Below are 26073 nucleotides of genomic sequence, written 5' to 3' on the forward strand. Positions count from 1 at the left end.
CAAGAATACAACCTCCAACCCCCAAACTCCAGCACCACATTCACTGGCTCTCCGCTGTAAATGGGGAAGAGACTAAACTACCCTCCAGACCTCCTACTATACCAGCCAGCACCCAGTTAGCCCCGATAACCACGCCCCCCCCCCCTTATTCACAACAATGCCGGTACAACGCACATAATCTTACAAAACGAAATCAAAACCAGGCAAAACAGCAGTGACCAGCTCCTGAGCATCAGCATGGACCCGGACACACTTGTCACCCCGAACCCAGCCTAGGAAGAAGATCAACAGCCCTTACATACCCGGAAGAGAACGGAAATGCACTCAGCCACCCCGTCCAACCCCTATTACTCATTACCTTATGCCGCAGCCGGGACACGGAACCAACCGCTCACCACCATTTCCGTCGCTCGCAGAAGTATCGCGGCAGCAATCGAACCTCCCCCACTAGCGGCTTCCCACCGCTTTTATCCACGCTGATCCCAATTAAGACGCCATCATGAACCGCCCCCATTTACCTAATCAGCGTCTCATACATACCGCCGGATACGGGATCCGCGGATGACGTCATCCCTAGCGATCACCGGTTACACATGTACAGAGTACAATGCCATTCTTACTTGAATGGCTTCTTCACAGACTAGACGATTAAACAAATAAAACCGCATAACATTACAGTAACTAACAATAAATAAACAACTAACTCACGTGTACTATTACAGCATTTATGTCATTAATTTAAACTTTATTTTACCAGGTGAAATATTCGAGAGAAATGGTAGATAACGCATCGGGACTTCCTGAGATACAAACGTCATGCGTGTGACTAAAATCTTCAGCCAATAAAATTCGGACAAAAAAAAATCTAACCACGATGCATGGCGCCAGGACCAGAATGCATTGCTTTAAGCCAGCGCTGTAAGCGGCTGCATGAAGTCGAATGTATGCAATATTTCTCTTGAATCCCCGTGTGACCAGCGCTGTTTCAAGTTGCTGTCATTAGTCTTGCGTATTTAAGTCTGCGTTTAAATATGTTTCCCGCGTCCGGTCATTAACGGAATTTTCAGTTTGCCGCCTGTTCCGTGGTCTTGCTTGTTTTTACCTTTTGATTAAACCCCGTGTTCCCCGATTCCTCGCGTCCTGTCCCCCAGCAATACGTGACAGGAACGCTAATGGTTACATAAATATTAGAAAATAGTTAATTTGCCATTTTGTAATAGTAAGTACACGTTAATGCACATTCAACGCCGAAAAATGGTACAGCTCTTGAAAGGTGCTAATGTTTATGTACATGGCAATTTTGTCCTGGGTTTCCCTCTCGAGGCGCATTTGCTATAAACACTGAAAGTACGTTTCCTTTACGTATTTTATTGAATTGTACCTTGGTTACTTATATGATTTCGGCCAATAAGTTTACAATCCCGTTCGTTTACTCATTTTACCTTAATGTGAATGCAAAAGAAAACAGCATCCAATGTCATGTTCTGTGAATTAGTAGGGGTAACATTAGTATACTGTACTGTAAATGTGCTATCCCTTAGGCGATACTTGTAACATACACCACAAACGACTCGACACACCGTTGGGTGGTTGTGTAGAACACCGCTTTACTTACTGCTCACACGCATAAGTTTTCCATTCCTGTACGGAAGCCTAACTGGGACAACACACCAAACCACTACACACTGTAGTCACTAGATGGTAGTATATTACATCTCCCCTCTTACCAGAGAAATGTATCAAAATCAACAAACAGATGTGCCGTTTATGAACTAAAATAGAAAACAGCTTATGATTTTGCAATTTACACAAAAATTTAATGTCCCTTGAACAGTAGATTTTCAGGTCTGACAATGTAACAACAAATATCAAAATCTAGTAATTGGAAAGGAGAGATTTCCAGCACTTCACTTCCACAGGTGTCTTTACCACACCTTGCCCTACTGATTCGACACCTACAGATTGAGTCTGTTTGGGGGCTTTACAATTCTGCCATGCCTGGTGACGTACTGACCAACCGGCTGAGTGAGGCTGTCCGACCGTTTGCACAGAAGGTCTGAAGACTTTGTGGAAGCCGAATGTTGTTGCTCCTGGTCTGCAGGTGGACTGAATGCTTCGGCCCAAGACTCATCGGCCCTGTCGTGGCGTGATCTGTTGGCGATCGCTGTGCTTTTACGAAGGTGCTGACTATTGCACCTGTATTTCCTGTGACCACAGTCCACCACATAGGATCTTGGGGCACTGTGTGGTTCAACCACAACGGCAGGGGACCACTTCTTGCTGCTTAGATGTGGCTGCATCCTTACCTCTTCTCCTGGCAACAGAGGTGCACGGGGCTTACCTGCGCTCTTGAGATCGTAATAAAACTTCTGGACCGCTTTTGCCTTGTCCAGTTGACACTTGACCTTTATGGGGTCATAGCCAGTTGGGGTAAGGAGTGCATGTGTAGCTGGAAGCTTGTTACGGAGCCTCCTGCCCATAAGCAACTTGGCGGGTGACAGGCCTACCGGCTCAAGTGGTGTTGTCCGGTAATCCAGCAGTGACAAATATTTGTCTTCTGCCTTGCTCCAAAGCCTCTTTACTGTTTGGACTGCACGCTCGGTTTCTCCATTTGAGTGTGGTGTATGTGGTGATGATGTTTTGTGTGTAATGCTGTAGTCCTTGCAGAATTCTTTGAAGTCTTCAGACGAGAACTGAGGGCCATTGTCTGTCCGTAGGACCAAGGGGATGCCGTGGCAACTAAACACAGCTTTCAGAGCTTTAATGGTTGTGTGGCGAAGGTGGTCCTTCAGCACATCAACTTCAATAAATTTAGAGTGGTAGTCAACTGTCAGAATATAGTGTTTACCCTCAAACTCAAAGAGATCTGTTGCGACTTCTTCAAACGGGAGCTTAGGCGTTTCTGTGTGCTTTAATGGTTCTCTGGGCAACTTGTTCTGAAAATTGGCACATGTGTTACAGCCTCTGATCATCTGTTCAATTTCAGCGTTCATTCCCGGCCAGTAGAGCACTTCCCGAGCTCGCTGCTTGCTCTTTACAATCCATAAATGGGATTTGTGGATTATCCGTAGCATATGTTGCTGCATGGTGGGAGGCACGACAATGCGTATGCCTTTGTAGACTATGCCGTCAGACATAATGAGCTGTCTGGCTTCAAGCCGGCCTCGGTTATGAGATGTCCGACATATGGCACTGACGGTTGACGAATGTGACATTTGTTTTGATTTAGTTTTAGATTGTAGCTCACGGCTCGCTTGACCACTTTGCGAAGGATGGCATCATGCCTTTCTATTGTGGGTGCTGCTACAAGTATGTCATCCATTACGCTTATGGCTCCCTCAATCCCCTCAAACATTTGATCCATTATGCGCTGGAAGATTTCTGGCGCCGACTTTATCCCAAATGGAAGTCTGACCCACCTGAATCTACCAAGTGGTGTATTGAAAGTGGTGAGGAAGGACGATGCTTCATCTAGTTCTATTTGTAGAAACCCTGACTTGGCATCTAGAACAGAAAAGATTTTGGCACCTGGGATTGCTCACACCACTACACACTGTAGTCACTAGATGGCAGTGTATTACAATACTGTACTCTATTTTTACATCAAAGCATTTTCGATTTGCTTGCTACGTACAATAATACAGTAGTCCCTAAACACTTAGCGCATTGACTTTCACGGCTTCACTCTATCGCGGTTTTTTGTATATTGATTAAAAAGTTGATCGAGAAAGTGAAAATGATACATCGTTACGCATCGGAAGCATCTTTGGTCTTCGTAATTAAATGTACAATAATAATAATATTGTGATGCCCGGCTCGTCCGCTCCTCGTGTGTGCCACGCCCCCCTGATTACCCACATGTACTTTCCTGATCCTCTCCATCTGTGTCCGCTTACTTCTGTGTGAGATGTTTCCTGCTTCCCGGGTCCCGAATAAATCCCCGTTTGCCCGACTTTTGCCTGCCTCCTGCCTGCTTACCTGCTCGTTCGCCTCACCCGTTTTCACGGATCGTGACAAATATTATATTTCTAACCTCTAATATGGCTTACTTTCTCTTATTTTGTCTAATATTTTGGGTAATACGAGTGTAATTGCCATGACCTGCCTGTAGGATCCTCTTGTGTGCCACGCCCCCTTATTAACCATGTGTGCAGCCCCGATCGTGACCAGCTGTTTCCTGTCAGTTTGATTCCTCCACGTCAGAGTCTGTAACCCCAGGTCTGTCATTGACGTTTTGATGTTACATGTTCATGTGTCCTGCATTTGGAGCGATTCCAAATAAACCCTTCGATCCTGATTCCTCGTCTCCCCGTTCCTGCTAACGTGTCCAGCAATCATAACGGTAATGCTGAATAAAGGGTGTTATTTCATGTCTACTAATGTTAAAAACTGCATTTAGAAGGTCATAAACAGGTTTTCTATGCTCTAACTACGAAAATATTCGATTTATAAATAATCTTACTTTGCGGAAATTCACTTATTGCGGTAGAGTCTGGAACTGGTTAACCGCGATAAAAGATGGTCGACTGCATTAACATTTCCTTAAGCACCCTGAAAACACGCCTTAGAGAATTAGGACTGAAAAGACCGAGCGGCTACTCCTCAGAAACTGATATCAGAAGGGCTGTCTTATCGGAGCTGCGTGGACTTGGGCAGATGTTTGGATATGTGGAACTATGTGGTTTACCTTTCAGCTATTACAGTTTTTTTTTCGATTGTTTCGGCACAATTTTGAAAACAGAGCCCCTTTTTTTCAAGACACTTCACACGGTTAACCCAACCACACACTAATTATACACTAATTTATAAAAAGGATATTTTCTCCCCATAACAAAAAACACATTTCTCGTATAATCCATTGTTTTAATCGGTTACACACTGCTGTGCTAAATTTAAAACACTTTTAGCCCATTTACTTTCCTCATGATTACTGTAAGTGAGATATACAGAGAAAGTACACGATAAATTTACCCTGTCACTCCAAGGATACTGTCCAATCACGAACAAGAATTGTAGTCCTACCCTTTCAGTTTTCTGCAATGTCGTTGCGTTTTGACCTTCAGGGCCACCGTAGTGTATGGACTAATCACCCCGAGATTCAAATACGTCGTCCATGATTCACCCATAATATTATTGTGCCATGGTTGAACTGCACAAACATGTTTTTCACTGGTAACTTATATAATTTGTTTCTCACGAATAATTTGTTTCTCACAGAAAAAGTTAGGGCACTTGTCATCATTCTCTAAAGGGACGTTTATCTTGTCTCTCCCAGGAGAGAAGGGAAAGAGCTAGGACAGCTATCTTGTCTCTCTGTGGGGAAAGGGACGCCTAATTAGTCTCTCTCAGACGAAAAGGGAAAGCGTTGCCCAAAATGCTTCGTAACCGCAAGTGCAAACAGCCTCACCTGGACCGGAAATGGAGAACGAAGAGCGCATCGCCTGGGGGAGGGGGGAGCCTAGCCAGCTCTCCCCCTGCCCGCACACGTACCGCTCCCAATTTAGTATAAAGGAAGGGGGAGATCCCAGTACTGCTCACACCAGGGAGGAGACAGGAGGACCAGACAAGGCAGGATATGACAAATGAGCGGTTAATTGAAACCACTTCCTCATTTTCTATAACTGTGTGTATGTATTTTGAAAGATAGATGAAGCAGAGCAGGTATCAGGTATTTTTATTTTGGAACTCGGTATTAATTGAGCAGGTCTTTGAACTTAGTCGTAAATGAAATTTCACAATAACCTGTATTTTCAGCAGTATGAATGGAGGCTCCCTAATATGTTAACATGACTGCTAGCTGTGCGAATTACACATGGTATTTAAAAAGCGGATTATGGGAAATAAAAAGATACAAAGAGCAACAATCTCTCAACAAGCAGAATTTTAGTTTTCCTATTTTAGCTGGAAGAGACTTTGAAGCCAAAAAAAGCAGGAAACTTAATTTCACCTTGACTCTGTCGATAGTGAACAGTGAGCGATCATTAATATGTGGGATAACACCAGGGTACAGATTCACAAATCCATTTCAGAGTACGACTGCATGGAAGGTCATTCCACCCGGGATCAGAATCTGTTGTCCTCTGATGCACACAATCTTCATTTCCATTGTGGTCGTCAGGCTGCCTCATGCCCGACAGCCAGTATCTGGAGATAGCAAATGACAATGCAACGTTACAGTACAAGAAAAATTCGAAGTAGGGCTCAGTGATGTGTAATATGAATATCGACATCACAAGTTAAACAGATGTAATCCTCACATCTCAGCTGGGTTGAGATAAACCTTTTGCACATCGTCATACTTTACGGACATTATACCACAGTAGCAGGTATTTTCCTAATCAACTTTGATTTTCAATAAAGTTCAGATACTTAGAAATTTGGGCGATAAAATTCTCAGCAGTGGGGGGGGTTGTTTTACTAGAACATTGTGTATTCTGTTATAGGAAACAAAACTTAACAAGCATTGCAATGTTTAAAAATGAAAGTTCACAACTGTGATGGCTAGAGCCACACAGAGTAAGATCTCAAGCATTCCAGCTCCTTACTTGTACAATTTCTTTAACCAAACTGCTTTATTTGGAATACCAGTGCATAATTTACAGTTGATTTGCTTGATTCTTTATATTTTATATGCAGTGCACATACTGACATTGTCGGGTTATATGCAGTGTTTTGCCTAATTAATCTTTTGATTTTTGTAGTTACTTTGGTTGTAGGGGTTGGTCCTCTCCTGGTTGGTATAAAGGTGTGGCTGAGGGTGGAGGACTCTTAAAAGGGAAAACCCCCTGGAGCCGGACTGAACCATGCGCTGCCATGGCAAGAGGGGGGAGTTGGGGTTTAGCTGTGTTTTTGTGTTTAGTTGTATGTAGTGTTCATTTGGTTTATCCCGTTTGTGTGTTAATTGGTTATTTTACAGAATTGATATAACCACACTGCTGTAAACTAAACAACAAAAATAAGTCTAAAGTGTGTACTGACTGACTAGTAAATAAGTGTCACACGGGCGCTGGCTCCGCCTCCAGGACGTCCAGTGTCTCTTTTGCAATGAGATACAGGACTTCCTGCATCAAAAGGCTCAAAATGTGTTACCGTTTTTGCCTTAACACGCTCAAAAGTGACATTTTGATGCGCACATTTTGTATGGTTCACGACACATTCACTTGGAAATATTGTCAAAGTGCGCATCATTAATGTTGCATGAAAATTTGGGAAATATAGATTGGGTAAGAAGTGATTTATTAAAGGTGTTTTGGAATTTGCACAGATCATATATTTAATGCGCACTTTGATGCTGCTTCCGTATTTATGTCAAAGGCTGAACGTGTGAATGTCACACCAGATGTGTGAGAGTCGGAAACGCTGGTAGGGAACAGTGGTTAGGCTGGTTTCTGTAATGTAAAGGCGTTAACTGAATTGCAGCACTTGGCAGACGCAGGCATTATAGCAGCAGGAATGAGACCAGGCAGTTTATTTAAAGGAAAGTGCAATTTCATTGCGAGCCCCCAAATGGACCGAACACAGCTATCAAGCACCAACTCACTCGCCCACCTACATATTCTGCCCACTGGGCTGACTGTCCCTGCTGCTCCATCAACATGCGGTGGGCACATACTGTATACACATCATATACAATACGTAACATCAAGCACTATGCAAGACATTACGTTACAATACAAAAAGAACACAATAGACGCTAACTACACACAGCTGTACACTGTACAGTATGACTGCTGTTTGGAGAAGGATTTAAAATTCAGAACTATTCAGATAATTCTATCAGTGTGACATTGAAGAATGAGATCAATCACCGTTTGTCTGTGTACTTATGCTGATCATGGCCTTTTTCTCTGGGTCTCTCTGTAATTATGCTCATGCTGGTCTTACCCTTTCTCTCTAGGTCTCTCTGTAATTGTGCTCAGGCTGGTCTTACCCTTTCTCTCTATGTCTCTCTGTAATTCTGCTCAGGCTGGTCTTACTCTTTCTCTCTATGTCTCTCTGTTATTGTGCTCAGGCTTGTCTTACCCTTTCTCTCTAGGTCTCTCTCTAATTGTGCTCAGGCTGGTCTTACCCTTTCTCTCTACGTCTCTCTGTAATTGTGCTCAAGCTGGTCTTACCCTTTCTCTCTATGTCTCTCTGTAATTGTGTTCAGGCTGGTCTTACCCTTTCTCTCTAGGTCTCTCTCTAATTGTGCTCAGGCTGGTCTTACCCTTTCTCTCTATGTCTCTCTGTAATTGTGCTCAGGCTGGTCTTAGCCTTTCTCTCTAGGTCTCTCTGTAATTGTGCTCAGGCTGGTCTTACCCTTTCTCTCTAGGTCTCTCTCTAATTGTGCTCAGGTTGGTCTTACCCTTTCTCTCTAAGTCTCTCTCTAATTGTGCTCAGGCTGGTTTTACCCTTTCTCTCTAGGTCTCTCTGTAATTCTGCTCAGGCTGGTCTTACCCTTTCTCTCTATGTCTCTCTGTTATTGTGCTCAGGCTTGTCTTACCCTTTCTCTCTAGGTCTCTCTCTAATTGTGCTCAGGCTGGTCTTACCCTTTCTCTCTACGTCTCTCTGTAATTGTGCTCAAGCTGGTCTTACCCTTTCTCTCTATGTCTCTCTGTAATTGTGTTCAGGCTGGTCTTACCCTTTCTCTCTAGGTCTCTCTCTAATTGTGCTCAGGCTGGTCTTACCCTTTCTCTCTATGTCTCTCTGTAATTGTGCTCAGGCTGGTCTTACCCTTTCTCTCTAGGTCTCTCTGTAATTGTGCTCAGGCTGGTCTTACCCTTTCTCTCTATGTCTCTCTGTAATTCTGCTCAGGCTGGTCTTACCCTTTCTCTCTATGTCTCTCTGTTATTGTGCTCAGGCTTGTCTTACCCTTTCTCTCTAGGTCTCTCTCTAATTGTGCTCAGGCTGGTCTTACCCTTTCTCTCTACGTCTCTCTGTAATTGTGCTCAAGCTGGTCTTACCCTTTCTCTCTATGTCTCTCTGTAATTGTGTTCAGGCTGGTCTTACCCTTTCTCTCTAGGTCTCTATCTAATTGTGCTCAGGCTGGTCTTACCCTTTCTCTCTAGGTCTCTCTCTAATTGTGCTCAGGTTGGTCTTACCCTTTCTCTCTAGGTCTCTCTGTAATTGTGCTCAGGCTGGTCTTACCCTTTCTCTCTAGGTCTCTCTGTAATTGTGCTCAGGTTGGTATTACCCATTCTCTCTAGGTCTCTCTGTAATTGTGCACAGGCTGGTCTTACCCTTTCTCTACAGGAATTGTTGTTCCATCCACCCATTTCCAGGTTCCTTCTCTCTCACTGTCACTGAGACCGATCCAGAAATCTCCAGGAATTCTGTTCATAAACTCCTACAGTGTAAGAAATATTACAATGAATGAAAGCTCATTTTATGAAAGTTATTTATTCTGTGAAAGTAAAGGTGACCTTTGAATATACATAATTCTCTGCCTCTGGTTGGTCCTGGTAGCTAATTGACCAGCCACAGGCAAATCACTTCAAGAGCAGAAGTTATGGACAAAAAGCCAGAGGTGATGTTCTACCATAGTCTGTATAAAAAGCTGAATTTTCTGCTTATTGTTTATTCATAATGTACTAAAATGAAGTGACTAACATTTACATTACACCTTGTTATTATACTACAGTATACCATACATTATATATACCTTTGTATATTTTATATCTTATCCAGACTTTAATCCAATCAAGGGAGTCGGGCTTGGAGCCTCTCTCAAAGCGGGCTACACCTTGGATGGGATGCCAGTCCATCACAGGGTATAAGGCAGGCCTACACCTTGGAAAGGATACCAGTCCATCACAGGGCATAAGGCGGGGCTACACCTTGGATGGGATGCCAGTCCATCACAGGGCATAGGGCAGGGCTACACCTTGGATGGGATGCCAGTCCATCACAGGGCATAGGGCAGGGCTACACCTTGGATGGGATGCCAGTCCATCACAGGGCATAAGGCAGGCCTACACCTTGGATGGGATGCCAGTCCATCACAGGGCATAAGGCAGGCCTACACCTTGGATGGGATGCCAGTCCATCACAGGGCATAAGGCAGGGCTACACCTTGGATGGGATGCCAGTCCATCACAGGGCATAGGGCAGGGCTACACCTTGGATGGGATGCCAGTCCATCACAGGGCATAAGGCAGGCCTACACCTTGGATGGGATGCCAGTCCATCACAGGGCATAAGGCAGGGCTACACCTTGGATGGGATGCCAGTCCATCACAGGGCATAAGGCAGGGCTACACCTTGGATTGGATGCCAGTCTATCACAGGGCATAAGGCGGGGCTACACCTTGGATGGGATGCCAATCCATCACAGGGCATAAGGCAGGGCTACACCTTGGATGGGATGCCAGTCCATCACAGGGCATAAGGCAGGGCTACACCTTGGATGGGATGCCAATCCATCACAGGGCACACAAAGACTCACAGCCTAAATACAGTTTAAATGTGTATTTATCTCACCTGCTCCTCTCTGTTGCTGATGATCGCCAAGTCGGTTCCTGACTGCATACAGGCCTGTCGGCTGTCACTCCAGGTCTTCTTCTCAGTGGAAATGTAGTAACAGCTGCATTTGAATCTCCTCCAACCAATTGGACAGATGTAACCTGAGGTCCAAAGACACAGTCTGGCCTTGGAGATGCGTGACTCTCATAATGGGTTCTTTCAAAACCCCAGATATATCACAGCTTATGTGCAGACACACAGATAAAGTAAAGATTACAAATATTTATGTTGTTATAGGATATCGAAATGCATCATTTTGTATTGTCTTCCCTGGATTTACATTTACATATTTAATTTTATATAACTGTTTACTAGGGGTGGCATGGTGGTGCAGTGGTTAGCACTGTTGCCTCACACCTCTGGGACCCGGGTTCGAGTCTCCGCCTGGGTCAGATGTGTGTGGAGTTTGCATGTTCTCCCCATGTCGTTGTGGGGTTTTCTCCGGGTACTCTGGTTTCCCCCTACAGTCCAAAAACATGCTCAGGCTAACTGGAGTTGCTAAATTGCTCGTAGGTGTGCATGTGTGAATGCATGGTGTGTGAGTGTGCCCTGCGATGGGCTGGTCCACCATCCTGGGTTGTTGCCTTGTGCCCATTGCTTGCGGGATAGGCTCCGGACCCCCCGCGACACAGTAGGATAAGCGGTTTGGAAAATGGATGAACTGTTTACTCCTCTCCTAGAGCCGACACCTTATCATGGTGGAGGGGTTTGCGTGTTCCAATGATCCCTGGAGCTAAGTTACCCAGGGTTTTATGCCCCTGGTAGGCTCTCCCAAGGCAAGGCACCCAGGTCCTGGGTGAGGAACCAGATGAAGTGCAGCTCATTAGACCCCTTATGATGAGTTATAACATAGACGCGGGGCCCCCCCTCGGAGCCAGGACTGGGGGTGGGGCTCGATGGCGAGCAACTGATGGCCAGGTCTGCACCCATGGGGCCTGGTCGGGCACAGCCCGAAGAAGGCACGTGGGTCCCCCCTCCAATGGGTTCACCACCTGCAGGAGGGGCCAAAGGGTTCGGGTGCAGTGTGAATTGGGTGGTGGCCAAAGGCAGGGACTGTAGTGGTCCAATCCTGGGCTGCAGAAGCTAGCTCTAGGGACATGGAATTTGACCTCCCTGGTGGAGAAGGAGCCTGGTGCGTGAGGTGGCCGACTGGAGCTGTGGCCATAAGGTGGTCAGTGACTGTTGTGGCGACAATCTTCGAACCCGTTAGTGGACACTGTCGGTGAGGGATGCCATCAAGCTGAAGAAGGAGTCTTATCGGGCCTTTTTGGCCTGTGGGACTCCGGAGACAGCTGATGAGTACCCGTGGGCTAAGAGAAAAGCGGCTTCAGCGGACACTGAGGCAAAAACTTGGGTATGGGAGGAGTTTGGCGAAATCATGGAGAACGACTTCCGGACGGCTTCAAGGAGATTCTGGTCCACCATTCGGCGGCTCAAGGTGGGAAAGTGGTGCAGCATCAACAATGTTTAGGGTGGGGATGGGGCACTGCTGACCTCAGCTCGGGACATTGTGCATTATTGGTGGAAGGAAGGAAGACCTTCTCAGTCCCACCGACACACCTTCCAATGAGGAGTCTGGGGACTTGGGGGTGGACTCACCTATCTCTGGGGCGGAGGTTGCCGAGGTGGTTAAAATGCTCCTTGGTGGCCGGGCCCCAGGGGTGGATAAGATCTGCCCGGAGTTCCTCAAGGCTCTGGATGTTGCAGAGCTGTCCTGGTTGACACACATCTGCAGCATCGCGTGGACATCAGGGGCAGTGCCTCTGGATTGGCAGACCGGGGTGGTGGTCCCCCTCTTTAAGAAGGGGAACCGGAGGGTGTGTTCCAACTATATGGGGATCACACTCCTCAGCCTCCCTGGTAAGGTGTATTCTGGGGTGCTGGTGAGGAGGGTCCGCCGGATTGTCAAACCTCGGATTCAGGAGGAGCAGTGTGGTTTTTGCCCTGGCCATGAAACAGTGGACCAGCTCTGTACTATCAGCAGGGTCCTGGAGTGTGCGTGGGAGTTTGCCCAACCACTCTACATGTGCTTTATGGACTTGGAGAAGGCATTCGACCGCGTCCTTTGGGCAGTCCTGTAGGGAGTGCTCCGGGAGTATGGGGTGCCAGGCTTCCTTATAAGGGCTGTTCGGCCCCTGCATGACTGGTGTCAGAGCCTGGTCTGCATTGTCGGCCCTGTTTCTGGTGGGTGTTGGACTCCACCAGGGCTGCCCTTTGTCACCGATTCTGTTCATAACTTTTATGGACAGAATTTCTAGGCGCAGCCAGGGCGTTGAGGGTGTCTGGTTTGGTGACCTCAGGATTAGGTCTCTGCTTTTTGCAGATGATGTGGTTCTGTTGGCCTCATTGGACCGTGACCTTCGGCTCTCACTGGAGCAGTTCACAGCCGAGTGTGAAGCGGCTGGGATGAAAATCAGTACCTCCAAATCTGAAATCATGGTCCTCAGCCAGAAAAGGGTGGAGTGCTCTCTCTGGGTTGAGGAGGAGTTTAAGTATTTCTGGCTTTTGTTTACAAGTGAGGGAAGGATGGAGCGGGAGATAGACAGGCGGATCGGTGCGGCGTCAGCAGTGATGCGGGCAATGCATCGACCTATCATGGTGAAGAAGGAGCTGAGCCAAAAGGCAAAGCTCTCGATTTCCCGGTCGATTTACGTTCCTACCCTCACCTATGGTCATGAGCTGTGGGTAGTGACCGAAAAAACGAGGTCGCAAATACAAGCGGCTGAAATGGGCTTTCTCCACAGGGTGGCTGGGCTCTCCCTTAGAGGTAGGGTGAGAAGCTCGGTCATTTTGGAGGGACTCAGAGTAGAGCCACTGCTCCTCCACATCGAGAGGAGCCAGATGAGGTGGCTTGGGCATATGGTCAGAATGCCTGCTGAAAGCCTCCCTGGGGAGGTATTCTGGGCATGTCCCACTGGGAGGAGGCCCCGGGGAAGACCCAGGACAGGCTGGAGAGACTATGTCTTCCGACTGGCCTGGGAACACCTTGGGATTCCCCCTGGGAGCTGGACGAAGTGGCCGGGGAGAGGGAAGTCTGGGTTTCCCTGCTTAAAATGCTTCCTCCGCGAGCCGACCCAGAAAAGCGGTAGATGATGGATGGATGGATGGATGGATGGATGGATGGAAACTGTTTACTCACTCTTGTTACAGTATTTATTATTCAGCAGTAGCTGGTCTCTCACTGCAGTCTGCAGGCTGTAATTCACCAGTAGCTGGTCTCTCTCTACAGACTGCAGGCTGTAATTCAGCAGGAGCTGGTCTCTCTCTACAGTCTGCAGGCTGTAATTCAACAGAAGCTGGTCTCTCTCTTTTCTCAGGTTGTTGTGCTCTTTCTCTGCTTGGTGAATAACTCTGCTGTCTGTCAGGAAAAATAAATCATTATGGACAGAGAATAAACAGACAGTGAACTAACTCAACCAGCTGATAAACCGCAGGAGTAGCATCACAGTATTAATAGTAGAGGTGTACAAATATATATTAAAAAATTGATTGTCCGATTCAGTATTGATCTAGGAAATATATGGATCTATCTTTTAGGCTAATATAATTTTTTTTTTGGTTTTCTAAGTTCAGTTACACAGTCATTAAGCATAGTTGTAGTGGACCCTATTACAATGCAGACTCCAGTGTCACTTAAATGCCTGAGTGAATGAAATATTTGCTCAGGTAACAGAAGTATTACTGCACCTCCCTTGCCCTGATGTAAGCAGATGCCTAATGTTAGCTAGCAGCCACTTTAAACACAGTTACAAAGCAGGGTTGCAAACTTTGGTTAGCTGGTTAGCATGAGATTTTCAAGAAATCTGCACACACGTGCACACACACATGTTTTATTACCTCATAAATAGTCTGGAGGGTTTGCAAACTACCCATACGCATTTGATGTAGCCAATTTTAGGTTTATAATGGAATAATATAAATTTGGCGTAAGTTTTCTTGCGTAAGCACGTGAATATGACAGTATGACAGAATATGACAGTATGACAGTGAATATGACCCTTGTGTACATAGACTATATTGCCAAAAGAATTGGGACTCCCCTCCAAATCATTGAATTCAGCTGATTCAATCACTTCCATAGCCACAGGTGTATAAAATCAAGCACCTAGGCATGCAGACTGCTTCTACAAACATTTGTGAAGGAATGGGTCACTCTCAGGAGCTCAGTGAATTCAAGAGTGGTACCGTGATGGGATGCCACCTGTGCAATAAGTCCATTCGTGAAATTTCATCGCTACTAAATATTCCACAGTCAAACTGTTAGTGGTATTACAACAAAGTGGAAGCAATTAGGAATAACAGTAACTCAGACACAAAGTGGTTGATCACATAAAATCACAGAGCGGGGACAACACATGCTGAGGCGCGCAGTGTGCAGAATCGCCAACTGATGCCCCCCCCCCCCCCTTTTATGGTGCTGATGGGGATGTATCTGGATCGCGTTTCAACGCTGCGCTGTTCATCTAATTACCATGCGAATGCGATTTGAATACGCGGAAATGCGGCTATTAAGAATGTGAATAGCGATCTCCAGGTGAGGGCGGTACGACACGCCCCCGATGCAGGTAAAACAAAGTCAGGTGACATGATTTACTTTTTTTGCCAATTTAATCTAATTAAAAAAAATTTTATACTTCCGACAATTGACGTTTTGAAAAGGACTTTGTTGTTTGACTTTCCTCTGTGATGCCATTTCAACATGGCGGCTTACATAGTCAACAGTAATTCTATTTTATAAATATTTAAAAGTGTTTGTTTTGTTAAATGCATTAATAGCTATGAATGTAATTGCACATGGTCGATTTAGAGAATACCATTCCATGGCCGTAAACAGTATCCTAGCAGGCAAAGAATATCGCTATGGATCTATTAAAATATTTTATAAAGCTTTTATTGTGGTTTGACTATTTCACATTTCTTGTTTGTTTGTCTCTCAGGAAAAAGAATCTCACTCCAAATCTGCTAAAATATAAAGCAACAACACATAACAGCATGTTTGTGGAGGCAGCCATGTTTGTCCAGATATGTGTAGCTGGAACGGGAGATTAGGGCGGATGTGATGTCACTCACCTCGGAATTTCCGACTTCCGAGAGATAATCGAACGCAGGATAACAGCAGGGCTGTCGCGATGGCGACATCAGCATTTTAAATCAACGCAGTTTTAAAAATTTATTTTAATGAAATTACCATTACAGTTTCTAAAACGCTTCAATCCACTATAACAAATGTTTTCCTTTAATATCACTGCGTAATTGTGTAATTATAACAAAACAGAAAGGTGGTTTTGCACTGTGCAGAGTTCGATGGCATGTTACATGAGCACCAGTGCTATGCATGAGCGCCTGAAGAGAAAACACAGGGGAACTATTCTGGATGCCAGAATAAGCAAAACCACCCTAAGTACTGTCTATTCATGCTCATCACATTACCATTAGAACAGAGAGCTTTTACTATATTTGCCCTTATAATTGCTAAATACACTCATCATTAAAGCCATAAAGTTATCTATCTGCTACCTTAGAATCTCCATTGAATACTTATTTGACAAAACAAGGAGAAGGATACACCAAATTTAAATAGGTTACAAAATTTTGGGCCTCACAATACGCACCTCATTAACATTTCTGGCGTACTACAAATTTGCTTATCGAATTGACGCTAAAATAGTGCCGAAAAGCTGGCGTCCATTATCTAAAGCAGTGATTCCCAACCGGGGGTACGCGTACCCCTAGTGGTACGCGAGCACATTACAGGGGGTACGTGGAAAAAAAATTTATATTTAATTTCCCTGATGATGGGTAAATATTATCAGCCATTCCATTAGCTGTGCCCTGGTATAGAAAGAAAATCTATCTGGGATGTGTTGCTTAATGAATTAAATGTTCAAGTTATGGAGATTTAATAAAATGTTTTAAATTTGATAATCAGTTGTACGTTCTACTTTTATTTAATCATCAACACATTTGACAAAGGGGGTACTTGTGGTATGAGAAAATCTCTCAGGGGGTACACAATTCAAAAAAGGTTGGGAAACACTGATCTAAAGCCCTGCAATAGCATACAGTTTGTTATTGTCAAAATAAAATTTTAAATTAACTTAAATTAAACAGCCTTCATTTTCTGGAGGAAAAAAGAATTCTTTAGATTAATCAATAAATCGGTTAAATAGTTGATAGATTGCTTCATAGAGAAATAGTCGTTAGTGGTTGTCCTAATTAGCAGACTCACAGTAGAAAGACAGTGACCTAACTCACCTAGCTGATGGACATTAGCAGTAATATCACAGCATTAACAGACTCACAGTAGACAGAAAGTGGGCTAACTTACCCTGTTTATGAACATTAGCAGTAATATCACAGCATTAACAGACTCACAGTAGACAGACAGTGAGCTAACTTACCCTGTTTATGAACATTAGCAGTAATATCACAGCATTAACAGACTCACAGTAGACAGACAGTGAGCTAACTTACCCTGTTTATGAACATTAGCAGTAATATCACAGTATTAACAGACTCACGGTAAACAGCCAGCGCTGTGACGGCTGTCAGCAGCAGGAAACACAGCAGCCCCAGACACACTGCAGCCGGTCTATAGTCTCGTCTCCCTGCAGACTCAGATCCTGGGAAACACAAACAGCTACATTGCTGAGGCTCACTGGAAAACACAAGGCATCAGAGACACCCTTCTACAGTGAATGAGGCTGATGTGTTTCCTGATAGATGCTGCATTTCACTTCACACTGAATATTTTCAGAACTGACTTTTTCTTAAGAACCTAGCAGGCATGACTAGCTGACCTTCATACACACTTACTGCTTCCACCTTGTTTGTGCAAATCCATATGGTTTATGAGTCATATGAAAGTAAGTTTAGTAACTTTTATAGCCCTAAAGTGTCTCTATTAGTTAATCTGCCTCTCTGAATCAGGAATGGGGAATTGAAATCATTCCTCTTATTGCTTTATTTGCATTTATCTATTTACCTGGGCATTGAGTTCTGTTGCTCCTCTGCCTGATCTGGTCAGTAGTCTTGCTGAGACAGATGTTCTCCATGGACTTGGCTGCACCTCCTAGCTTCCTCACTGCGCTGTCTGCGTCTGTGTTGTGTCTACTGGGGTTTTCATGCTATATGTAACTTTGGCGGTTGAATAGTTACTGTGAAGTGAAACGAGTTTCCTCTTTTTTTTCATTGTTGTAAGAAGCCAACACTCCATCATCTCTGAATGCTACCAATGTTGCACTTTCTGCTGATTAGAATAGTTGCATTGTGGATTCTTGCTTTTTTAGAAGTTACGTAGTTCGTGCCATACAGCAGACAGACACTCCTCTTCTTACGAACGTTCAACTTACGAACTTTCAGACATACGAACGAAGACGACTGTAAGTCTAAATTGTGTTCACTGGGCCCCCGTTACCATTATCAATTATTTTTTCTGCGCTCCAATTCCGCCCAGTACGACTTCTGCCTGCTCCTCCCGCCGCGCAGCAGCGTAGCGTGCGTACTCCCAGCATCCTAGTTCTTCGTACTTGCATGTACCCTTAAAATGATGTTGAATAACATTTCAAGTTATGAACGCCCGTTCGGAACATATCTCATTCGTGAGTAGAGGAGCGTCTGTATTTGAATTTGATAAAACACTTCTTTACACAGCGTGTAGTTAGAGTATGGAATAGTCTTCCTGCTAGTGTAGCGCAAGCTAAAATCCTGGGTTCCTTAAATCAGAACTAGATAATATTTTAATAACTCTGAGCTATTAGTTAAGTTCTCCCCAAACGAGCTTGATGGGCCGAATGGCCTCCTCTTGTTTGTAAATGTCTTATGTTCTTACACTGTACCTGGGCATCCATTAGAAGCTCAGCTTAGCCGCACTTATGCCCACTGGGCTCCTAGACAGCCTTATGTTTGTAAGGAGCTAACTGACTGACTTGTACGCTGCTTTGGACAGTAGCATCTGCTAAATGAAGTAAATGCAAATGTAAGAGGCAAGCCTATATTGCCTTAAATTTAATTTTTTTGTTTTAAATCATATGTTGATATATAAGCACTACAAAACATAAGGAGTAGAGGAGCATTACATTAACTTATTTAACAGACACTTTTGTCCAAGTTGATGTAGAGGTGAGTATGAGAGAGCAGGTCAGCCAGCATCTTTGGACCAATTGGGGTTAGTCCCAGTCCCAGTGTGCCTTAAGCAACGAATTGGGTGGAGTTACTGGTTATCAGAGGAGCTGGTGACTGGCACTGTGTACATCATCCTGCTAGCTGCTGTTAGCATTCTATGTTTCGTGATTGTTTGAGTCAGTAATAAGTGTTAATTTACAGTTGTTACTACCACTTCCTGATTGGCTGGTTACGCTGCCCGCTAGCTTTGACCACTCTGCGTCTTATTTTAATAACCTTCTGCCGATTTTAAAACTAATGATATAATAACTGAGGTTGGGAGAGATGTAGTTATTGTTTGTCTAAACACCCCAGGTTAGGAGGAGCGTGCCCACCCTGTATTTTGGGTTAGCCGTTGGCATTTGCAAGATAAATGACTAGGTGTTTACTGTAGGTGGCAGCACTGACTTTCACAGAGCAAAGGTCAACCAAGATATAGTAAAGAAAACCTGTACGAGGTGCATGAAGGTGTACGAGGTGTGGAGTTATCCACATATCTAATGTTTACATTTTTACTGTCCTGATTGTTTTTACTGACTTTATCGAGCGGTATACAGCATTTTCAAAAGCAGCACTATTCCCACATTTTGAAATCTTTTTAGATAAAACTCGTCTGCAGGGTCCAGCTAATTTTGTTGTAAGGACTTCAAAATACCACCATATTACCTTATGAAAGTTTACCTGTTTCACTACACTTCTTGTATTTGTGTTTGTTGCAGTACATCTGCCCCCTGCTGGTCTGGTGGAATATCACTGCTGTATGCAGCACCGAACACGACAATCCGCACCCAAATGCAGCATGAATACAAGCTTCTGGGCAGAGAGTCTCTCAGCAATAATCAAACTCATGCACAGTCATGTACATATGTGTGTATATAGTTTGGGGTATGTGCAGGCGCATATGGGGGGGATGTGTGCGTATGTCAGTTGGGGGATGTGCAGGCGCATATGGGGGGATGTGTGCGTATGTAAGTTGGGGGATGTGCAGGCGCATATGGGGGGATGTGTGCGTATGTAAGTTGGGGGATGTGCAGGCGCATATGGGGGGATGACACACTCCTCACAAAAACTGCTCACACTGCTCCCATCTGGCAGACGCTATCGCAGCATCAGGGCCTGATCCACCAGACTGCCCGACAGCTTTGTCCCACAAGCCATCAGACTCCGAAACACACTGCCTGCCTCACCACTACCTCACACACACACCCAGACTGTGCACCTACTATAAGCATCACGGCCCAGGTTTTGTGATGCACTTAGTAATAAAAAAAAATTGCCTTGCAATAAATTCATGAAACCACAGTGTTTAGTTAAACTAGTGTTTAGGTTAATAGGTTGTTATTTAATTTTATTTTACTTTGTTTTTACATTATTTGTATAATGAATGAACATTTATGTAGCGCTTTTCAAGACACCCAAAGGGTTTTTAAAGAACCAATGGGGAGCCGCTTAAACCACCACCCCCATGTAGCCCCCCACCTGGATGACGTGACAGCAGCCATTCTGCTCACCACACAGTAGCTAAGGTGATGATGGGGCAGGGGGGAATTCAGCAGTTAGACAGAGGGGATGATTAAGAGGGGAACTTTCAGCCCAGACATCAGGAGACCAGCACTGCTCTTCCAAAGGAGGTTAGTTAAAGAGGAGGGGCAGGTAGGGAGGGCATGACAATGACAGCATGTGTAATGGCCTCAGAGGGAATACTTATGCATCACCCTGTATGTGTAGTTGAGGGCCAGACTTGGGTTTGAAGGTTCCTGGAGCTTTTTTTCAGGGTTAAGGGCCTTAGTCAAGGACCCAATGCAGAAGTATCTATTCTGCTGAGGACAGGACTGGAACCAGGGAACTTCCAATGACAGGCACAGAGGTCTAACCTGCTGAGCCACATACCACCCTGTATTATGGGATATAGGTGTATGGAAGTAGGTACACTGTGTTAATGAGAAAGGAGAACAGCTGGACTTAATGTGACCCAGACTTTGGCACAATATCTCTGATTGTGGATTTGTTAGGAAAGAGACAGAGGTGTTTTAGGTTGTTATTTTATTTAATTTTACTTTATTTAATTTATTTTGCAATTTACAACCATGTGAGGAATAAGAGTAATTATACGTAGTTCATATCTTGACCAGACGTTGCAGAGAGAAAAAAGAGAGCTGTGTACCAAAGGGAGGGGTGTTTATGTGCGGGGGCGAGAGAAAAAAGGTTTTTGTTGTTGACATGTTTACCGGCAATAAGCCACAATCTTCTGTTACAAGAAAGAAGAAGAGAAACTCTATAAAGTTATAAAAAGTAAAAAATGACTAAGTGTCAACTGGTTAACGCTAAGAGGAAGGCCATGGCTGAATGGATAAGCTGTCATATGATAAACCACATATAAAAGCAGACGAGACCCCTACCCAGTACGAGGTCGGTGCACCGGATAAAGTGTTAACTGAGCATAAAAAGGTCTAAAAAACATAAATGACAATGGTAACATACGAATAAGAATAATCGCTCAAAATAAAGCATGATCTACAATATTAAATTTTACTAAAAAGCACGAGTATCATGGGATATAACAGAAAAGCACATAAACATTCAAAAAAACTTTTCTTCTTGCTGCAGAAGAGCAAAGATTAAACTACTTCTTCTCAACAGCAATGAAAATAAACATTTCAGCCTGACTGTCCATCTATAGCCAGCAGTGAGTGATGGAGAGACCCTCCATTTGTGGGTTAACAGCTGGTTGCGGATTCACAAACCCATTTTATATTATCCTCACATGGACGGTCGTTCCATGTAAGAAAAGGAACAGAATGTACGGCACTGAACTCCACGCAGTCTTCATTTCCTTTGTAGTTATCAGGCTGCGGAGGATTTGCTCGCCAGAACCTGGAGACAGTGCAGTGGTAATGGTTATCTGAGTTTATAATATAAGAATTTGTTATTTTTCAGTAGGTAACATTATTCCCCCTTTCCTGGAGCCTTATCGTAGTGAAGGGGTTTGTGTGATCCAATGATCCCAGGGGCCCAGGGATTTATGGCCCTGGTAGGATCTCCAAGACAAACAGGTCCTAGGTGAGGAACCACGGTGTTTTCCAAGCATAAGGAGATCAAACTCCTCAGCCTCCCTCATAAAATCTATTCAGGGGTCCTGGAGAGGAGGGTCCGTCACATTGTCGAACCTCGGATTCAGGAGGAGCAGTGTGGTTTTTGCCCTGGCCGTGGAACAGTGGACCAGCTCAATACTCTCAGCAGGGTCCTGGGGGGTTCATGGGAGTTTGCTCTACCAGTCTACATGTGCTTTGTGGACTTGGAGAAGGCATTCGACCCAGAGAGATCCCTAGACTGGGGCCCGTAACACTTGTGATGAACCGCTGAAGTCGCAAGATGTTTTCATGAGTGTGACTAAGCGGTGCATGCATTCTATATTACAAGCCATTCTATCCATCACCGTAACCGTGTAATCCCAACTGGGATTACCTATCCCAGGAACAAGGGCTGCAGGTGGGAACCAACCCGGGACAGGCGCCAACACACCGCAGGGCCACACACTCACACAATTACAGGGAAACTTAGAATTGCCAATTAACCTACCCTGCACACTTTTGACCTGTTGGAGAAACCAGAGCCCGGAGGCAGAAACCCACACAAATTTCACCCAGAAAGGGCCTACGCCCATCCTGGGGATCAAACCCAGGACCTTCTCGCTGTGAGGCAATAGCGCTAACCACTGTGTCATGCAGAAGCATTCGATTTATTCTAACTATTTAATAGGCCTTATGCCAGCCTGTTTATAAGTACAAGCTGTCTGCAAGTCAGACGCTCTTCATGCAGGGACTGACTATACCAGTTAGCACTGTACACTGAGTAACAGCTGTGCGCAGAAGGATTTAAAGTGCCAAACTATTCAGTTAATTCTTCTACATTTAGTCTCACTGTAACATTGATGAATGACATCATTCCCTGTCTGTCTGTGTACTTATGCTGATCCTGGCCTTTTTCTCTAGGTCTCTCTGTAATTGTGCTCAGGCTGGTCTTACCCTTTCTCTCTAGGTCTCTCTGTAATTGTGCTCAGGCTGGTCTTACCCTTTCTCTCTAGGTCTCTCTGTAATTGTGCTCAGGCTGGTCTTACCATTTCTCTCTAGGTCTCTCTGTAATTGTGCTCAGGCTGGTCTTACCCTTTCTTTCTAGGTCTCTGTAATTGTGCTCAGGCTGGTCTTACCCTTTCTCTATAGGAATTGTTGTTCCATCCACCCATTTCCAGGATCCTTCACTCTCAATGTCACTGAGACCGATCCAGAATTGTCCATAAAGACCTTCAAGAAAGACCTGAAGTTTAAGAAATATTACAATGAGTGAAACTTCCTTTTATGAAAGTTATTTATTTTGAGAAAGTAAAGGTGACCTTGTATGGTAAATGACTGTGATTCCCTGCCTCTGGTTTGTCCTGGTAGCTAACTGGACAGCCAGGGGCAAATCACTTCAAGAGCAGAAGTTACGGACAAAAAATCAAATGGACCTTCTATTGGCTTATAACTGCATTTTCTCTTTAACTAATTGCAATGTAAAAGATTGAAGTGACTAACATATACAGTACTGTGCAAACATCTTAGGCAGTCCAAAGAAATGTTTAAAGCTGTTTATCTGAGTAGCGAGTGTACTTTGGCTTAGAAAAAAAAACACAATTAGAATATGTGCAAATTAACAGTAACACAATAAAAACTATTAATAATTTCTTCTGTTTTCTAAAAAGTTACTGATATCTAGTTGGATGGCTAGATGAACACCGCTTCAGTTCCCAAACTTCTCCTCAGGGGCACCTCAGCCGTTCCACGATTTTGTTAAATTTCACCAACAGCTCAATTAAATAATTAAATATATTGGTTTAAAAAGTCAGTGACAGATTGAGTAGCTGTACTGTATGAGGTGTGCTAGTGGGCAAGTCAAACAATACATGGCTGCACTGGACGGTCGCTGCAAATACCAGGATGATTTTAGCAGAGGTTCTGAAATGGCTATGCTGACACACTTCGACAGGCATAATATCATAGTTTTACACCAACACGAGGACAATCTAAACATCATTTTCTTTGCCTGCCTAAGACTTTTGCACAGTATTGTACATTAACCGTTATTATAATATATCACAGATTGTATAGACAACAATGTAGTAACAGTATATAGACCGTTAAAGCCTGTATTTATCTCACCTGCTCCTCTCTGCTGCTGATGATCGCCAGGTCGGCACCTGACCGCATACAGGCCTGTCGACTGTCACTCCAGTTCTTCTTCTCAGTGGAAAAGTAGTAACAGCTTTTGCTGAAGCTCCTCCAGCCGGATGGACAGATATAACCTGCAGTCCAGAGACACAGATTGGCCTTGAAGATGGCTGTGACTGTCAGTATGGGTTTGCAGAGAACCAAAGATAAGTCAAAGCATATGTGTGTGTCTGCACACACACACACACATACACACACACACATACACACACTGTAAAGGTTACACATATTTGTTTTTCTTTTAAGATGCTTAAACACATCACTTTGGGTTTATCTCCCAATGAATTTAAATGTACATATTCAAATCAAAGAAGCTGCTTACTCACTCTTTTTGCATTCATCAAACTTCAGCAGTAGCTGGTCTCTCTCTGCTGTCTGCAGGCTGTAATTCAGCAGTAGCTGGTCTCTCTCTGCTGTCTGCAGGCTGTAATTCAGCAGTAGCTGGTCTCTCTCTTTTCTTAAGTTGTTGTGCTCTGTCTCTGCATGGTGAATAACTCTGCTATCTGTCAGGAAAAATAAACCATTTTACTGAAACATTCAAACTGGTCCATGGCCTAAGCCCCCTAACTGAAACTAGTAAATAAACCACAGTAAAAAGCTTTACAACAGACAGTGACCTTACTCACCCAGCTGATCTATAGTAAGAGTAATATCACAGTATTAGCTGACTCACAGTAGACAGACAGTGAGCTAACTTACCCTGTTTATGAACATTAGCAGTAATATCACAGTATTAACAGACTCACGGTAAACAGCCAGCGCTGTGACGGCTGTCAGCAGCAGGAAACACAGCAGCCCCAGACACACTGCAGCCGGTCTATGGTCTCGTCTCCCTGCAGACTCAGATCCTGGGAAACACAAACAGCTACATTGCTGAGGCTCACTGGAAAACGCAAGGCATCAGAGATACACTTCCACAGTGAACGATGCCGATGTGTTTCCTGATAGATGCTGCATTTCACTTCAGACTGAATATTTTCAGAACTGACTTTTTCTTAGGAACCTAGCAGGCATGACTAGCTGACCTTCATACATACTCACTGCTTCCACCTTGTTGGTGTCGACTTTAATACTTTTATCATCCAAATGGAAGTGAGTTTAGTAACTTTTCTAGTTCTAAAGTGTCTGAGTTTATCTTGTTGTATGAAGGACCATTAAATCATCCCCCTTATTACCTTATTTGCAGTTATCTATTTACCTGGGCATTGAGTTGCGTTGCTCCTCTGCCTGTTCTGGTCAGTAGTCTTGCTGATGTTTGCATAGATGTTCTCCATGGACATGGTTGCAGCTCCTAGCTTCCTCACTGTGCTCTATGCGTCTGTCTTGAATCTTCTGTGGTTTTCATGCTATATGTCATTTTAGCGGTTGGCTAAAAAGTAACTGTGAAGTGAAACATACATACCTATTTTTTTTCACTGGTGTCAGATGTCACCACTCCATGGTCTCTGAATGTTCTTAATGTTGCACAGACTGCTGATTAGAATAGTTGCATTGTGGGCTCTTGCTCTGTTAGAAGTGAGTAGTTCCTGTGCCTTACAGCATACACTGTACCTGGGCATCCATTAGAAGCTCAGCTTAGCCGCACTTATGCCCACTGGGCTCCTAGACAGTCGTATGTTTGTAAGGAGCTAATTGACTGACTTGTACGCTGCTTTGGACAATAGTATCTGCCAAATGAATAAAGCAAATGTAAGAGGCAACCCTATATTGCCTTATATTATAATTTTTTGTTTTAAATCATATGTTGGTATATAAGCACTACAAAACATAAGGAGTAGAGGAGCATTACATTAACTTATTTAACAGACACTTTTGTCCAAGTTGACGTACAGGTGAGTATGAGAGAGCAGGTCAGCCAGCATCTGTGGACCATTTAGGGTTAAGGGTCTTGCTGAAGAGTCTGACAGTGATATGATCACTCTGCCAGTCATGAGTACATGTCTATTCACAGCGCTGACATCAGACTGCTCTGCCAGCACCACCTCCAACCACATCATACAGGATGCAGACCACACCGTCACGAAGAGCCTCATAAGCGATGCAGACCACACCGTCACAAAGAGCTACAGGAAGAATAGCTGTAGAAGGTGAGGAGGAATCCACATATATAACTTTAACATCTTACTGTCCTGATTATTTATGCTGT

At 44.3% G+C, this 26073-nt stretch overlaps 2 protein-coding genes across 2 annotated transcripts; both read right to left on the minus strand.

Moving 5' to 3' along the window:
* Positions 1 to 5658: 5658 nt before the first annotated feature.
* LOC125742583 (CD209 antigen-like protein C) lies at positions 5659 to 17598 on the minus strand. The gene is made up of 6 exons (XM_049014706.1): positions 17486 to 17598; positions 17022 to 17123; positions 13640 to 13858; positions 10459 to 10601; positions 9219 to 9325; positions 5659 to 6144 (listed from the first exon to the last, which is right to left on the minus strand). The coding sequence occupies exons 1-6, from the start codon at positions 17553 to 17555 to the stop codon at positions 5982 to 5984; spliced, it is 804 nt and encodes a 267-aa protein (XP_048870663.1). The 5' UTR covers positions 17556 to 17598; the 3' UTR covers positions 5659 to 5981.
* Positions 17599 to 20733: 3135 nt separating this feature from the next.
* On the minus strand, positions 20734 to 25262 carry LOC125742585 (CD209 antigen-like protein E). The gene is made up of 6 exons (XM_049014708.1): positions 25126 to 25262; positions 24674 to 24775; positions 24254 to 24430; positions 23859 to 24001; positions 22871 to 22977; positions 20734 to 21537 (listed from the first exon to the last, which is right to left on the minus strand). Exons 1-6 carry the CDS (start codon positions 25205 to 25207, stop codon positions 21381 to 21383), a joined length of 768 nt encoding a protein of 255 aa, XP_048870665.1. The 5' UTR covers positions 25208 to 25262; the 3' UTR covers positions 20734 to 21380.
* Between the last annotated feature and the right edge of the window lie 811 nt (positions 25263 to 26073).

The sequence above is a fragment of the Brienomyrus brachyistius genome, chromosome 5 (assembly GCF_023856365.1).
Source record: "Brienomyrus brachyistius isolate T26 chromosome 5, BBRACH_0.4, whole genome shotgun sequence".
NCBI classification, from domain to species: Eukaryota; Metazoa; Chordata; class Actinopteri; order Osteoglossiformes; family Mormyridae; genus Brienomyrus; species Brienomyrus brachyistius.

What these genes read in the sequence shown, in the direction of transcription:
- LOC125742583 (XM_049014706.1), bottom strand. Translation starts at nt 17,555, where the DNA reads ATGGAGAACATCTGTCTCAGCAAGACTACTGACCAGATCAGGCAGAGG. An exon ending in TAATAAATACTGTAACAAGA is followed by an intron (nt 10,602 to 13,639) that starts GTGAGTAAACAG and finishes TTTGGACCTCAG; the next exon opens with GTTACATCTGTCCAATTGGT. An exon ending in ACAATTCCTGTAGAGAAAGG is followed by an intron (nt 6,145 to 9,218) that starts GTAAGACCAGCC and finishes TGCTATCTCCAG; the next exon opens with ATACTGGCTGTCGGGCATGA.
- LOC125742585 (XM_049014708.1), bottom strand. Translation starts at nt 25,207, where the DNA reads ATGTCCATGGAGAACATCTATGCAAACATCAGCAAGACTACTGACCAG. An exon ending in CAACGCAACTCAATGCCCAG is followed by an intron (nt 24,776 to 25,125) that starts GTAAATAGATAA and finishes TGTGTTTCCCAG; the next exon opens with GATCTGAGTCTGCAGGGAGA. An exon ending in TCAGCAGCAGAGAGGAGCAG is followed by an intron (nt 22,978 to 23,858) that starts GTGAGATAAATA and finishes CTTAAACTTCAG; the next exon opens with GTCTTTCTTGAAGGTCTTTA.